At 48.7% G+C, this 15788-nt stretch overlaps 1 protein-coding gene across 6 annotated transcripts in view; it reads left to right on the top strand.

The window, feature by feature from the left end:
* Window positions 1-15788, top strand: part of Cacna1d (calcium voltage-gated channel subunit alpha1 D) — a 325064-nt gene that overhangs the window by 262264 nt on the left and 47012 nt on the right. For all 6 annotated transcript variants that reach the window (XM_010643039.2, XM_010643036.3, XM_033757092.1 and 3 more), the window contains 7 exons: window positions 1601-1688; window positions 2314-2421; window positions 2503-2555; window positions 3902-4048; window positions 5883-6084; window positions 7999-8157; window positions 9444-9554. In XM_010643039.2, coding sequence (XP_010641341.1) covers window positions 1601-1688; window positions 2314-2421; window positions 2503-2555; window positions 3902-4048; window positions 5883-6084; window positions 7999-8157; window positions 9444-9554 — 868 coding nt within the window. The remainder of the gene's footprint in view (window positions 1-1600; window positions 1689-2313; window positions 2422-2502; window positions 2556-3901; window positions 4049-5882; window positions 6085-7998; window positions 8158-9443; window positions 9555-15788) is intronic.

The raw sequence follows: 15788 nt of genomic DNA, 5'->3' as shown, positions 1-15788 counted from the left end.
AGCGCTTCTGGCCTCTAAAATTTTTCTCCCAGGAAGGAAATGAAGTTGAAAGTTAGTGGCCTAGGCCCTTCCCTGGCATTTAGGGATTTCTGGAGGGGAAGAGCCATTGCGGAACGCTGCTTACCTGCATTGTTTAGGGGCCTAGAGCACAGGCTCCCGTGGGAGCAGCCGATGTGGCTCCATTTGCCTGCCAGCCCGTGAGCACCTCGACTCTGGTGCTGACCATCGCTATTAACTCCCATGTTAAGCTTACAATAACCAGAGAGGACAGGAAACCCTTTCCGGAGCTTCCCTCTGTCGCCTTCCTCACCTCCCACTGCTGCCTGCGGGAGGGACCCTGCAGCTTGGAAGCACCTTCACAGCTCAGGCTGCTCCTGTCCACCCAGCTACCTGGGCTGCCTTTACCTGCGAGGGCCTCACTAACCCTCAGCTTGGAGTCCCACTGCTGGCCGACTCCTGCTCCTCCTGAGACTCACCTGGTTGCCACCTCCTAGAAGGCCTTCCCAGGGTCCCCCTAAGGTTGTGCTCACCCGGTTAAGCATGCCGCCTTTATCCTGTTGTCACAGGTACCGCTTGGCATTGTGGTTGTGCATCTCGCCTACCACACGTAAGTCCTTTATGGCAGGAGAAGCCCCAGTAACAGAGTACTACACCAGGACTCCAAACTTAAACAAATACTGAAACCTGAAAGCCGTCAAGTACCTAATGTTCTTTAGATATGATCATAAAACATGGTGTTTGATTTGTTTAAATTTATTATGGTAAAAACCACATTACCATTAATCGCCCTCACAGTATGTCCTCTCTTTGAACACACTTATCCCATCATTCTTGCTGCTTTTTGAAGCAGCCGGAGGTCCTCTCTTGTGAGTGTCTTTAGCTGCACTGTCATGGCTGCTTTGATGCTCTGAATCAAATCAAAATGTTTACCTTTCGGGCTGGGGATTTAGCTCAGTGGTTCTGCTGCCTGCCTTGCAAGCACAGGGACCCAAGTTCAATCCCCAGTACCAAAACAAATTCAAAAAACAAAAAAAAGTTTACCTTTCACGGTCATTTTGATTTTGGGGAGGAGACAGAAGTCACACAGTGCCAGATCCAGTGAATAAGGTGTGGATGAAAACACACATCATGTTTTTACCAAGCCTGCCTTTTTGTCGGATGACACTCGCAGCAACAGTCACCATATTTTTCATCGCCTCTAGTAAGGACACAAAAGAGAACGCTGCTTCAAAAAGTGGCAAGAAGAGTGGGATAAATGTGTTTGACACGAGGAGTATTTTGAGGAAAATTAATGGGCAATGAGTCTTTCATAATAATACAATTTTAAAATTTAAACTTTCACGGTATATTTGGATCACCCCTTGTACAGTGAATGTAAAGAACAAAGCAAGTTTGTAGGTTGTGCTTTGTGCGTCTGAGGCAGGGCTCTTGGAGTGTCTGGAAGACGATCCTGCTGAAGCCCTGAAGAGAGATCAGCTCAGCTCCACGCGCAACCTGTGCGCATTGTGCTGTGGTATCAGAGAGGTGAAATAAGAATCTCAAGGTATTCTACCCATGCATCCTATGCTCAGTTTGCTTTCTTACCTGTGCTCGTCCTTAGATCCAGTGCCATCTCTGTTGTGAAGATTCTGAGGGTCTTAAGGGTCCTGCGGCCCCTTAGAGCAATCAACAGAGCAAAAGGACTTAAGGTATTGGTGGTTTTCCTTCCAGGGGGGCTGGAAGGGTTAGAGCTGCCCGTAATTACTGACTGTCCTGTAATTACTGACCAGAGCTGAGATGAGATCTGGTGGATTTCAAAGAGACCTTTCTCACTGATAACTCCATCTCTGCCATGCACTGATGGCACTTTAAAAGTTATCTTGTTTTTGTTAATTTGAGATGTTTTTCTTAATGTTTGATTACCAGTGGTTTAATATGTTTTGTTATCAGTAGTATCTGTGTCTATCTTAGCTTTTAAATCTGTCTTCATACAGATTATCCAAAAAAGAGTTTGCATTTTCCTTTGCCCTTTGTGGGATGGGGAGCCCTGTGGTCCTGTGTCAGGCAATGCTGTGTACCCCATAGCATTTGTCCTGACTGTATGGACTTCTTTGGAAGCCGCTGAAGGGGGCCTCCTTACAAAGTGCTCCTCACAGTGGCTGTGATGGCCCATGGCACCTCCCTGCAGACAGTCTGAAAAACAAAGCACAGGTTGGAAAACCTTATGAAAATGCCCACAAACATAGGAGCCCTGGGTGGGTGTTAGCTCACCTCGTGCTAAAACAACACAGGAAAGTGACACCCCTCTTTCCTCTCCCACCCTTCTCTCCCCAGCACGTTGTTCAGTGCGTGTTTGTGGCTATCCGCACGATCGGCAACATCATGATCGTCACCACCCTCCTCCAGTTCATGTTCGCCTGCATTGGGGTGCAGCTGTTCAAGGTAGAGCAGTGTGCCTTTAGCCTGCGGCTGGGCTGGCTGCCTGAGGAGGAGCCTCTGCTTGACTGTCTGTTCTGTACCTAGGGGAAGTTCTATCGCTGCACAGATGAAGCCAAAAGTAACCCCGAGGAATGCAGGTCAGTGTCTGGAGAGCAGCGTAGGGAATTTGGAAGAATAAATACAAAACCTCAATGATTCACTCGTGCTAGTGTTTCAGAACTTTTTGTCAGGGAATAAAATGCCTGCGTGCGCAGGTCATGGCTGAATATATGTTGTGTGGTATTTTTGTTCACTTTTTTAAAAAAATTGAGGTGCAATTCAGGTAACATAAAGTCAGTGGTTGAAAGGAGCAATTCAGGAGCATTTGGTGTAGTCCCGTCACTGGGTGGCTGTCACCTCTAGATTCAGAACTTTTTCTCATCCCAAAAGAACAGATCAGTGGGCTTTTGCTGTTTGGCAGAGAATGTATAAACAGGGATAAATAACAGTTGTGAAATGCCACAAGGAGCTCCCTCACGTGTGGCTGGTATTCCCTCCAGTCGGATCTTGCAGCTCAGCTCTTTGGTATGCAGGAGCTGGCTACTCTCTTATGGGAGATTATCCCAGACTTCCACTCTCCTTGCTCCCCTTAGGTTAGAACCATGCTTTCATTCACATGAACTGGCAGAGGGGAGATAAAGTGGGATGTGCTTGTGCTCTTATTCGAAGATGCCCAGTGAATGAGAAGGCAGGCCCAGAGACCACTGCCCAGAGCTTAAGACCGTAGAATCTGTATGTTCCCATCTTTCGGCTGTGTAACTAACCTGGATCTGGCTGCCCACATGACCTGTGCTGGTTGGAGTTTCCTCTAGCAGATAGTGCGTCACAAGGCAGCGATTGTAATTTGACTGTGACCATGCAGCTTCCGAGGCACCATTCACCCAAGATGTGGGGTGCAGAGTGCCCCCCAAAGCAGAGCCATACAGGAGCAGAGTGCAGATGCTGTCTCTTCCCTCTTCCTCTGCTTCCTCCCCTGTAAAGTAATAATTATGGAATTCTCTTGGGGAGAAAACTGGGAATATCATTAGTATGAAGAGAAAGAGATGTGGTGAGATAAGAATATACCTGGGCTTATTTCCCAGAGCTTTTAGAATTTTCTGTGCCAAAGCTCTGATTCTTTGACATATACTCTGAGCCCGTTTTATGCGAAGTGTTTACTGTTTTGTGCTTTCCATTTGTTAACAGACATATGCTGGATGTCTGCCTAGCTGCTCCGGAGAATACACAGTGCACTGTAGTTACTCCATAGTTGCTTGAACTGCAGAGTAGATTAGATGCAGGGAGAGCAAAGGAGAAACTCACCTGTGTCATGCTCAGGTGTGTGGCTCTGCTGGGGCTGACTGTGACGTGCCTGGAGGTAGGACCGGGGCTCTGTGGCTGACTTAATGCTGTGTCTGCCTGCCACGTGTGAAGCCGAGTGATGCTCACTCATTTTCCTCCACAGAGGGCTTTTCATCCTCTACAAGGATGGAGATGTTGATAGCCCCATGGTCCGCGAAAGGATCTGGCAAAACAGCGATTTCAACTTCGACAACGTACTTTCTGCCATGATGGCACTCTTCACGGTCTCCACTTTCGAGGGCTGGCCTGCGTGAGTACAGCAAACGTGCAGTCTTCTGGGAGGCTGCTGCTTGTTCCTTGGGGGCTCTGGGCTGAGTCCACTCTCCGGGAGAGTCCCACATGTGTTCTTCAGTCTCAGACGTGTCCTGTGACTCTCTAACTTTGGGCCACTTCTCATGACTTCTTGGCCCACGGTGCTTCTCTGACTGATTAGCACATGATTACTTTGTGCAGCCTGCTTACCAGGAGTGTCGGATTTGCAGCAGGATAGTGTAGGTCTGGGGCAGCATCTCTGGATGGAACTAAGAGGCATTTGCTGTGCAAACTCCCATTGATGTCTTATTTCAGTAAAGCTGCCATTCTCCTGCTCCTAAAGGGGGTTTGCACGCATCTCCAAATGTTCTTTCCTCTGATGCTTAGTACTGATTGTGGACAGTGGCCATTGTGCCATTTCTTTTGTTGTTGTTGTTGGTACAAGGGATCAAACTCGGGTCCTTGTGCTTGCAAGGCAGGTGGTGGAACCACTGAACTAAATCCCTGGCCCATTTGCACCATTTCTTTCATGAAGACACTCCCGTGCTTGTTCATAAAGCTATGTTTTTGCTCAGTGCCTGCCTGGCAAGTATGATGCACTGAGTTTGATTCCCAGTACCAAAAAAATTAATAAGGTCTGTTTCTGATATCAGCTCTGTGCACACGGCTGTGCTCAGCCTGGGAAAGAAACAGCAGTGTCCACATGGTTCCTCCCTTCAAAGCCCAAATCTAGTATAGGGTGCAGGTGGTCAAATGAGATAGGAGCTTTAGTATGTCCTAGATGTGCCCAGTAGGTCCTGAAGGATGGCTGAGATTTGGGTGGGTAAAGAAGGAAGAAGGAGAATGCAAAGCAGGGGGAGAATCTCTTGTGCCTTTTTTGCTTTCTCTGATGCGATGTGCCCAGAGGAACCACAGAAGGTGGGCAGGCTGGTCTTTGCAAGCTCGCAGAGCTTTGGGTACCAGTCCAAGTCATATATTTTCAGAAACTCCTGTTGGGTACTGAAGCAATTGAGTGGGGCTTGCTTGTTAGGAAACTGGTCCTGGGAGAAAAGAGGCCAGGTAAAGAGGTGCTAGCCACAGTGCTAGTGTCAGACCCTGTGCTTTAAGAAATCATGGAGGCAGCTGAGGAAAAGTGAACCAACCTGGAACTTGGGGCCAAAGGAACTGAACTAATCCCCAACTCTGGCCCTGAGGAGTATGACCGTGGGCACTTGGATCCCTCTCTGGGTGCCCATAAAATGAGGAAGACAGTGATATCTGCCTTTCCAGACAGAAGCAAAGATGAGGTGGCCCGGGGGTAAAAGAATGTCTGCCCCAGTGGTTGAATGTGCATCCAAGTGGAGATAGTTACCGTAATTTCCTTCTTGTTAAGAGTTCTGCTTGACGTATGTTTACTTCAGTGCTTATTTCAATTTTAAAAACTTTCCTTAGTTCTTTGGAAATGCTCTAGTAGGACGGTTATTTTTTGCTAGCGTCTGTACAGTTTCCACTTCATGTAATGTGTTGCATAGTGTTCTTCTCTCTCCTCTCTGTGACTAGAAAGAAGTCTTAGTGAATACTTGTGGGACCTTGTAGTTGGCAGTCTTCAGAATGATCTTTCATGGATTATATCCTGGGTGGCTCCTTCTCCAGATGCCAGCTGGCTGGGTCTGAGGAGGAGGAGGGCGCCTTAGAGACTTGAGAGTGTCCGAGGCCTTGAAGGGGGCACCTTGAGAGGGCTTGACAACCAGTGGCTTAGGGAGGATTTGAGAGGACTCTGGGGACATCTGGAAGGGGTGTGGGCTGGTCTGAATGGGACCAGCAGGTCCTCACTTGTTTCTTCTGCTCTCCAGGTTGTTATATAAAGCCATCGACTCAAATGGAGAGAACGTCGGCCCGGTCTACAACTACCGCGTGGAGATCTCCATCTTCTTCATCATCTATATCATCATTGTTGCTTTCTTTATGATGAACATCTTTGTGGGCTTTGTCATCGTTACGTTTCAGGAGCAGGGAGAAAAAGAGTATAAGAACTGTGAGCTGGACAAAAATCAGGTTAAAATCATACACTTTGTGCTTCTCGTCAGGAAGAGGGGAGTGCCTCCTCCGCTGAGGGCTTCCACCATGCACAGAGACGGCCCCCTGAGCGCAGCCTGTTCAGAGCACGCTCCCAGCCAGGTCAGGTCACCCTTTTGGGGTGACAGGAAAATTAGGTCCTCAGAGGCAGGAAAGATTCTGTGGTTGCAAAATCCATCCCCAGACATGGTGGCAAAAAATCACCACTTTCTGTGACCATGGCCCATCACTGACAGTTCAGTGTCTTGTGGGATTCTGTAGCCTGGGGTCCAGAAGCACCTGCTCAAATTTCCACAGTCTCTACCAAGAGACTATTCTCACCTTGGTACTACTGATACTTTGGGCTGGATAATTCTTTTTATTTGTGCTTTCTGGGCACTCCACAATGTTCAACATCCCTGGTCATCCACCACCCACTAGAGGCCAGTAGCATCCCCTTCCTCCGGTAGTGAGAACTAAAACATCCCCGGGCGTCGGCAGGCATCTCCCGGAGAAGCTGAGTTGCCCCTGGTCTCAAGCCGCTGATTAGAAAGAGCCCTATAACACCACCTGGAAGGTCAGACTCTACACTCAGGACTGAGGTTCCACCAGCATTATTCATTCTTTATCTGGTTCCTTGTTTTTGCTGGTCTGGTAGAAGTGAGGGCCTTTGGCTATGTTTATGGGGTGACACGGGGAAGCCAAGGGCCCCGTGCTCTGGCCCTGCTGTGCCTGCACCTGCTTGGTGACGTTGGGTACATTCCTGTTCTTCCCAGGGGTTGCTTCCTCATCTTTAAATGGAGGGCATTAAGGAACTGAACCCTAAAAATGGCTGTGAGATTGAAAGTCTGTTCTAGGAATTTCCCCAGTCCACTTGCCGAGACGTTAGTGCTTACCAATGATATAGTAAACAAGGATGACCTCACAGCCTGGGCTTCCTGAGGGGAGTGGCAGTGGCATGATGAAGTATTTTGTCCCAGGAGGCAGAAAATGTGAGGGTGTGCTGGCTCAGTTTGGAGGAGGACTTTCCTTTGTGCTGCCGGGGTATCCATGCAGATCCCACCAGTGACAGAGAGAAGCATGGTTCAGCTCTTTATCTACTGGAGGGCAAGGCTCAGGCCAGCCAGGAAGGGCTGGGACTGCAAGAAAGTCAGCAGTGAGGTCCCAGAGAGGCTCACATCGAGGTAGCAGCATCCCTGGAGTCAGTATATGAGGTCAGAGCAGGCCCCAAGCCTGTCTGACACCTGCCCACACCCGGAGTCAAAGCAGTACAGCAGGGACGGGGCTCGGTCCTCAGGACGAACGGAAGGCTCTCAGGACTGGAGGCTCCAGCTCCCTCAGGGCTGGCTGCAGAGGACAGACCATGTCATCCCAGAGTGAGCGGGAGGTCGGCGCTCTGGCTAGACCCAGCCTTAGTTCAGCCCGGCTGTCTGTACCATGAACATTCTGGCTCCCGAGAGGCGTCTTGCGTGAGTCTGTCTGAGCTGCCCGGGCTGCCAGTCCTTCAGTGAGCACAGCCTCTCTTCTTCACTGAGGTTTTATGCCTGTCAGTTGGCCTCCTCTGCCAGAACACAGCACAGGCAGCCCTGGAGACAGGTCCCACCAGCAGAGAGGAAAGGCCGAGGCCCCGTCCTTCCTGTGCTTGTTTGTATTTTACAGGATCTTAGCAAAAACAGCAAGAGCTCTGTTTTGTAATAAGCAAAAGGGGTGCTCTGCTTCTCCTTGGGGCTGCTGTGAGGAGTAGAGACAGCAGTGGAGGCTGCAGGATGGGTGCTGTTCATGTCCTCGGCACTTGGACTTGCCCCTGGTCCCTTCCCGGAAAGCTGAAGTGAGGTCTTACAGAGCAAATGACACCGTGTGCTCCTTCCCTAGAAGTGCTCAGAACCTGGTGCTGTCCCTTTTCTGCCCTTACAGCGTCAGTGTGTTGAATACGCCTTGAAAGCACGTCCCTTGCGGAGATACATCCCCAAAAACCCCTACCAGTACAAGTTCTGGTACGTGGTGAACTCTTCGCCTTTCGAATACATGATGTTTGTGCTCATCATGCTCAACACACTCTGCTTGGCCATGCAGGTAAAAATGGAGACAGCTGTGGGGACCAAGTGTGGGCATTCTGCACAGCCCCATACCCCAGATTCTGAGGGTAGAGTGCTGCCCCTCACATGAGAGGATGGGTTTGATTTTCTGATGTTGTTGTGTGGCAGTCCTATTCTGGCTGACTGTGGTTACAGTAGATGATTAAGATTGCTTCCTTGGTTGAGACTGCCTGTAGCGCGTGAGGGCACGTAATATTTCCACAGAGCCTGTGTGTGGTATTCAGTTCCACATGGGCCTTCTGTGGCCAGACAGCAACTGAGGACGAAAGCTCTGGAGTCCATCAGGCATGCACTTCAGTTCTGGCTTATTCCTCACCAGCTGGGTGGCCTTGGAAAATTACTTAAATGCCCTGAACCTTAGTTTCTTTATTGGTTAAGTGGGACGATCTATTGCACTTACCTCAGAGATAAGGTTTGTGCTGCGCTGTCAGTGGCAGTGATTTTGATCCAGGGCAACCACACTGTAACACCCAGGATTCAAAAGTAAAACCTGAGCCATATCCCCATGTTCAAGGGGCTCCCAGTATTCGGGGGGTAGAGGTTCCTAGTTCCTGAGATACTGGGTTTGACCTCAAGTGCTCCAGTCATTTCTTGCTGGCATCCCAGGCAAGCGTTGCAACTCCCTTGATTTAGCCAAGTCAGAATACAGTGTGGTTTTTCAGAAGTTATATTGACGACTAGATAAAAAATTGGGACAGGACACACAGACCAAGGTCTGGGTCCAGATTTTGCCCAAACTTTAAGAGAGCTTTCTGTGCTGTCTGGAAAATGGGCCTGAAGACAGTAAAAAATAAGGTATCTGGCACTTTTCTTAACTTAAAAATTCTTTTTGAGTGAAAAGAACCTTGTGTTGATGTAAGGAAAAGTACAAAGTAAAGGTAATAGTGTCTTTCATTGAACGTACCCCAGAAGGCACCAAATTCCACCTTTATTCGTAGACACTTTGGTGGTATCTGTATTGTGCCCCAGTTGAGGGCCTGACTATAAGCTCTGCCAGAAGAAAGGGTGCATTCCCCTTGTCCTGTGCTGAGAAAGTAGATGTGTCTTCCCCTCCATCATTCAATCATCCTCATCTTGTCACAGACGCCCTGTGCTCTGTGGGAGGTCACCGTGGGATGCAGTGCCAGTCGGACCACTGGGAGATGGTGCTGCCAGGCTGTGGAGGGTGCCCGTCAGGGTACAAGGGGCTGGGGAGGCACCATTTGTGAAGGTGTGAGATTGTGGCCGAGTCTCTGAGGACCGTGTCTCTGTCTTCACCCATAGCACTACGAGCAGTCCAAGATGTTCAATGACGCCATGGACATTCTGAACATGGTCTTCACTGGGGTGTTTACCGTTGAAATGGTTTTGAAAGTCATTGCATTTAAGCCTAAGGTGAGTTGCTGAATCCAGTTTGCAAAGGCTACTGCTGAATCAGTCCAGAGAAGCACCCACTTCCTGTTCACCTTGTGTTACCGAATTATGCTGAATTGTTCAGGCTGCTAACTGGGTTACCACCTGATAACATTAAAATCTGATTAGGGCATTTGTGTGCAGCTGGGAAAATAAATCTACAAAAGAAAAACCTCATAAAAACAATTCTGAGAAAAAGAAGAGGCGAGAAGTGGGAATTTGTAGGCTGAACATTGTTTTGAAAACTGATTTTGTTTCTAGAATAGCATGTATCATGCCATCTCGGGAAAACCTGCCTCATTATCTGAACACTGGGGAAAATGTTTTGACAACCATCAGGAGGAGTTTGACCCTGATTTTCCTTTCAGATTTCTGGCATGGTGACTTTGGTTTTTACTTGCTCCTGGTCTCACAGCATCCTTTTGACTGTCTGGGAAGTTCTGATAACCAATTGCAGTCTTCTAACAGTCATAGCATTTTTTGATTCTTTGACTTAGAAAACTGTCACTTGAATTTAAGAAGTTGAGATGTAAAAATTATTTTATTGAGATACAAGTTATTTTTGAGGATGTGACATAATGTAGCTCCTTTGGGAAGGAGCGCATCCAGCCCCGTGCTGTCAAGGCTGCAGTATGAGTAGGCAGTGCAGTTCGGTGTGGAACAGGATGGTTCTAGACCGGACTGATTTAGATCTTCATTCCACTACTCACGCGTTCAAGCAAGTTACTTCACTGCCCTGTGCCTCAGTTTCCCCACCCATAACATGAGGGTACTGGCATGCCTATTTCCTGGGGCTGCTATGTCGAGTGCAAAATTCTATATTCAGTGCTTAAAGGAGCATCTGGCATGTGGAGCCATGCTGTAGACTGTCAGCCACTGCCACTGCCACCACTGCCACTGCCGTCCTCATCAAGCAGCAACACCCTGAAACCTGAGAACCCTAGGCAGAGCAGCTGAGCCCAGCTGACCTGTGCGGCACTTGGGCCTCGGCCTCCTCCCTAGCACAAACTCTCAGAGTAGGAGAGTGACAGAGCTATTGGTTATCTGCGTGCAAGCTATTGAACAGCGCTAATGTAAGTAAGGCATAGTTTAAGAAATGAGTGGTTTCATATGCTCTATAATTACATGAAATTCTAATTCCAGACTGTTCCTTTCTTTAATTTGAATTAATTTTGATGCAATCTTTATCAGATCATTGTGGGCCAAAAAGAAGGGATATCTGTAAGTGATTAATGGGGGTGCCTGCAGTGGGGTCCAGTTTGGCACCTTATGCATGGCCAGATGTTACCTACTGTGACTTGTCCATATCTGCATCCATAAACATTCCCCCCTTTTCTAAATTCATCTTAATTTCCTTTAAGACTTTGGTTTGCTTCCCTCTTACCTCTTTGAACAATATTTGTCTGAGCTGATGGAAAAGGTTGCAGAATGAGAATGTGAAAAGTACTTGAACAGTACACATGGAACATACCCATGGAACATGTCCCAGATACCCTGAGCCATGTCCTCCTCCTTTGCCTAGTGAGTAAGCGCTGCAGTTTTTGAAAGCTTGGCTGAGGAGAACATACACTCACCGACAGTGTGTGAGTGTGTGAGAACATGCCTTATATGTATGTGTGTGTGTGTGTGTGTGTATGTAAATGAGTATCTGTGCCTGGTTTGTGTACACTCGGTATGCATTAGTGTGTATACGTGGGCATGTGTTTGTGTGTATGTGCGTGTGCGTGCACATGCACACATGCACCTTCTAATAGGCCAGTGCACCGATGGCTTAGAGCACATTGCTCACCCTGTAAATTTCCATGCCTGGGAGGAGAGTTCAGTGACGTGTGAACGGATGAGTGATACCAAGGGGAAATCAGAACTAATAGATCAGAGTTTTTAAATGGGTGGTTTTGTCCAGAAATTGCAGTGCAGAAGATGTTCCACATTATAATTGAACTTTTAAAATAAAAGTATTACACCCCTACACTCGAAGAGCACTGCCTATGTGTTCACCAAAGCCTGGGAAAATAGATTTTATATTACTATGTTCCTGGATGTGCAAAAAAAGGATGAATTCACCCAGTATCAGAGCTCTTCTTGAAATCTTTCCTGACCTTTTTTCTCATTCTCTTTTTTGATGTTCACAAGCTGTGCCTGGCAAGGATGGTCTTTTACAGATGAGCCAGTAGGGCCCCTTCTATCGTGGTCAGGTGGGCTAATCAGGCTGAGGAAAGGTGTTGTCAAGCTGGCAGAGGGCCAAGTTCCGAGGAGATGGCCACATGGGACATCATTCTCCTCTCGGGCGAGTCTGCACCTCTTTGAGGAGTTCTGTGCCAGGATCCCTGGGCACTGTGGGCACACCTTCTAGGGAGCCTCAACATCTTCTCTGTCAAGAGAGATGGGGATGCAGTTGTTCTGGGAAACAGATGCATAAAGAGAAGTTAGACAAAATCCTTACTGGTAGGTGGGAAGGCATTTTAGGAGGCAAGGTTTAAAAATTTTGGAGATTCCTGACCCTGAGGACTTTTTGTATGTTGGGAAATCTGATTTAGAAATGGGACCTCATAATAGCATTTTTAGAGGGGAATGGCACAAGGCCATGTGGGGTACAGTTCCCCAGCACCTGCAAGCAAGAAGGCTGGGAGAGGGCAGAGGTGAGAAACCCAGAACTGGGCTCTTGCACAGTGGGGAGGCAGTCTTGCTTCACGGGAGTAGTAGGCTTAGGTCAGGCAAGAGCAGAAGGTGATGAGAAACCAGAGAGTAGAAGAATTAGCACAAGGCAAGGGGGTTGTTTAGTTTATTATGTTGAGTACAGGAAAATCCACCTGTTGGGTGCTGACCTGGTGTACTCTGCATTGTGCTTTCCTCTTGGAGTTAATCATGCAGCCTTAGGGCTCTGAAAGGTAGGCTGTGATTCACAGTTTAGGTAAAAAGACAAGCCCTGTTCCCCTGGCCTTTGCCTCCAGTGCTTCCAGCAGAAGCCACTCGAATTCTCCGATGAGTTTTCTTGCTCCCAGGAGAGACATTCAGCAAGAAGTCTTTTCTTTACATCCTGGCTCAGGGCTCAGGAACATTAGCGCTCACCTTGTGGAGTCGGAGGGCCTGCCTGGCTTCCCTGTGCATTTCCGGATCTCACCCCTCCGGGTTTTTGTCCAGGACTTGGTCCAGGTCCAGGCTACCTGTGATGGCTGTGAGCTTTTCAAGTCTTAGTCCTTAAAATATTTTGTTAGGGATTCTACATTTAAAATGTATGATTTATACTCCTAACCTTTGGGTGGAAAAAGTAAGTCAGGTTTGGGAAAGAGGAACGTGTTTTGTTGCTGCCATCTCTGCTTGCCAGTGTGTGGTGTCCTTTGCTCCAGGGCCCTCAGCAGGAGCAGGGTTTCTTTAAAAGGCCCCCGCAGTCTCCCCAGAACATGCTCCCCAGCTCTGGGAAAATAGAAGTAATCTTGTCTTTTCAGTTCTTCACTCATCACATCTTTCTAGATGATGACTTATTTTCAGTACCACATAATGCTTGTAACGAGATATTTCTGCCCTTAGAATTTTATGCTGGGCTTCTTGATGAGCCGTCCTCTCATCCTGTCCCTCTGATGCCAGGGCCTCCTAGCTCGCTCTTGGTCTGCTTCTCTCCTTGCAGGTGCACACACACCCAGGCCTGCCCGCCCTCTTCCCTGCCCACTGTGCCTCCCTGCTTCCTCAACGGCCTCAACTCTTTTTGTTCACCTTCTGTTTACTCTTTCTGTAAACAAAAAAGCCAGCCAACCCACTCTTCCTGGCTCTGGCTACCTGTTGCTTGAGAAGACAATGTAATTGTTTTAGTCTAATATTCCTAGTCCTCATGTATTTCTCATGTATTTCTGCCTCATTTCCTGTAGCTCTCCCTGCCGTTTCTTCTTTCCAGCCCCTCACCAAGTGTGCAGGTGCTAGACCTGTCCATATCCACAGTCCTCTGGCTAGAAGCCCTTCTTCCCCTCATCATGCTGTGGCCCCTGGCAGTGCCACCCCTTGTTGACCACCATCCCCACCAGCCCACTGCGGACAGACCTTCCCTCGTGTGTGCCTCTGTGAGGTGTTTACCATGCACCATTGTTGTCAGCGCTGCTCCGGGTCTCTCCATTTGCGGATAAGCGGCTGCTCCAGGCCACAGGCTCTCTTTGTGATGCCTGGTGTGAGGCCTGCTCTGTGTCGGTTCCTTAGTAAAGACTGGGAGACTGCGGAAAGGAATAAATGGATGAGCCTTTCCTGTCACAGGATATGGGAAGAGAGCAGAGTTGCCGAACCGGGATGCATTTCTCTAAGCCCCCACCTCGCGTTTGGAAAAGCTCGCACTAGTTGGAGAGCTGTCTGTTAACAGGTGGCACCTGGGATCCTCGCTTGGCTCAAGCATTGCCCAGACCATCCGAGCGGGAAGCGGTAAGGGGAAGTGCTGTGGCGCATGATGAAAGACAGCTGGATTGTCTTCAGATCTGCAGATGAGAGTGAGTCCGGGCAGGAAAAAGAATCTGGACTTGGGCTGCTTTTCTGTTTTCCCCTTTGCAGCCATCTACACGTCTTGCCCGTTTCCTGTTGCCACGTCTAAATAGAGGTCCAGGAATAGTGAAAGCTCAGGCTTTGCCTCCAGTTGGGCAAGAGACACCTGGATAGTCCGGCGGAATAAGCTTCTTAGAGTAATGGAACTCCTGGCGCCGAGGCCCATATTAGTCAGCTTTACAACTTTAAACGTCCGGAGTCAGAAATGTTTCTAAATAATCGTTGTTGCATGTGGCTGACTTGTTTGATCCTTTCAGTACATGGAGCTGTAAAGAAGAAAAATAGATTGGATTGCCGGGTCTGCTTGGAAGGCCACAGCTTCAGAGTTCAGTTCTAGGAGAGCATGTTATCGTCAGCTAAGAGGAGAGGGCCTGGGGTTGTGCTCAGAACTCGGGCCTTATCTTGTGGTTACCCAGACCCTACGCCCTGTGCTGTCAGTGAGGAGAGGGTGGGGGAACTGAGTCATGCTCACTTGACAGCGGTTTTATTAAATAGGAGGTTGCTAAACGTGGAAACAGTGTGGGAAGAGAGGGAGGGCTGGCATTTTCTACCTCCCCTGGACTCCGTCAGAGCCACCTGGTCAGAGCCTTTGATTCCAGCCACCTGCACCAAGTCAGGCCTCCTGCCACCTAGATGAGGGGTGACAACTTTTAGTCTAGGAGCTATTAGGGTTTTGGCACAATTTTGTGAGTATGAGGGATCCAGGAGGAGAGGGGAGGGGAAGAAGTCACAGACCACAGACACAGTGAGATTTCCAGACATTCCTAGGACCCAAGGCACCTCTGTAAGGTTGATTCAAGAGGATTTCACACACACCACAGTGCCCCAGAATTTTGTCAGTGAAGAATAGCTTATGTATCAGCTGATCATTCAGAAAATGAGTATTAGGAGTAAAACCCCAAGGTGAATGAAGGGCTGATGTCCACTGCACGTGCGCTGGGTATGGTCACTGGTGAATCCCTAAAGTGATAAGAGAGACACAGGCACAAAGCATATGGTACAGGCAGGGCCACGTCAGAGAAAAGGAAGGATGTTCGGTCTCCACTGCTCCATGAATGCCCTGGAGGCCTAGTGGCCAGTCCTGACCAAGAACTGGATTGCGGCAGGATCCTTCCCTCTAGGAGAGGAGGGGATCACCATGTTCTGTTTAGCTTCTGAGTTGCTTGTAGTTCTGCAAAGATGGAGCAGGTTCTGCCTCAGCATAGTCTGTGGCACTGCTGCCAGTCAGAGCTGTCTGTCACCCATCTGCAGCAGTACGAGTGATTTTGGAGGACACCGCATGCTTACGGCCCAAGGACATCAGCTTCGGCACTGCAGGCTCCGCCTGGTGCAGCTGACCTTTTCTCTGGCCCATGTCAGACATCACGAGTCCAGGTGCGAGATCCCTTTCTTCCCTCAGTTTTGCCAGCCAAGAACCAGGAGTTCTTGAGGGAGCATGCTGGGACCTTCTCACACTCGTACGTTCTCAGTTTCACATCTTCTTGTTAGGCTTTTTTTACGCAGATCCTCAGATTCTTTGTGGGCTGAGGCCTTTTGTTGTCCTCTGAGGCTACTGAGAGAGGGCTCGGGAGAGTAGCAGTTAGTGAGAAGCTGATCTGAGAGAGGAGCTGATTGTCAGCGGGGAGAGGCTGAGTGGTCAGAGACCACATGCTTGGATGGGGAATCTCATGTTATTTAGCGAGAAATTAAAACAATAAA

This window comes from Fukomys damarensis, unplaced genomic scaffold, assembly GCF_012274545.1.
Source record: "Fukomys damarensis isolate Sample0158 unplaced genomic scaffold, DMR_v1.0_HiC HiC_scaffold_28, whole genome shotgun sequence".
Classification (NCBI taxonomy): domain Eukaryota; kingdom Metazoa; phylum Chordata; class Mammalia; order Rodentia; family Bathyergidae; genus Fukomys; species Fukomys damarensis.
Note: the sequence above shows the minus strand (reverse complement) of the source record. Positions and strands in the feature narration are given on the sequence as shown.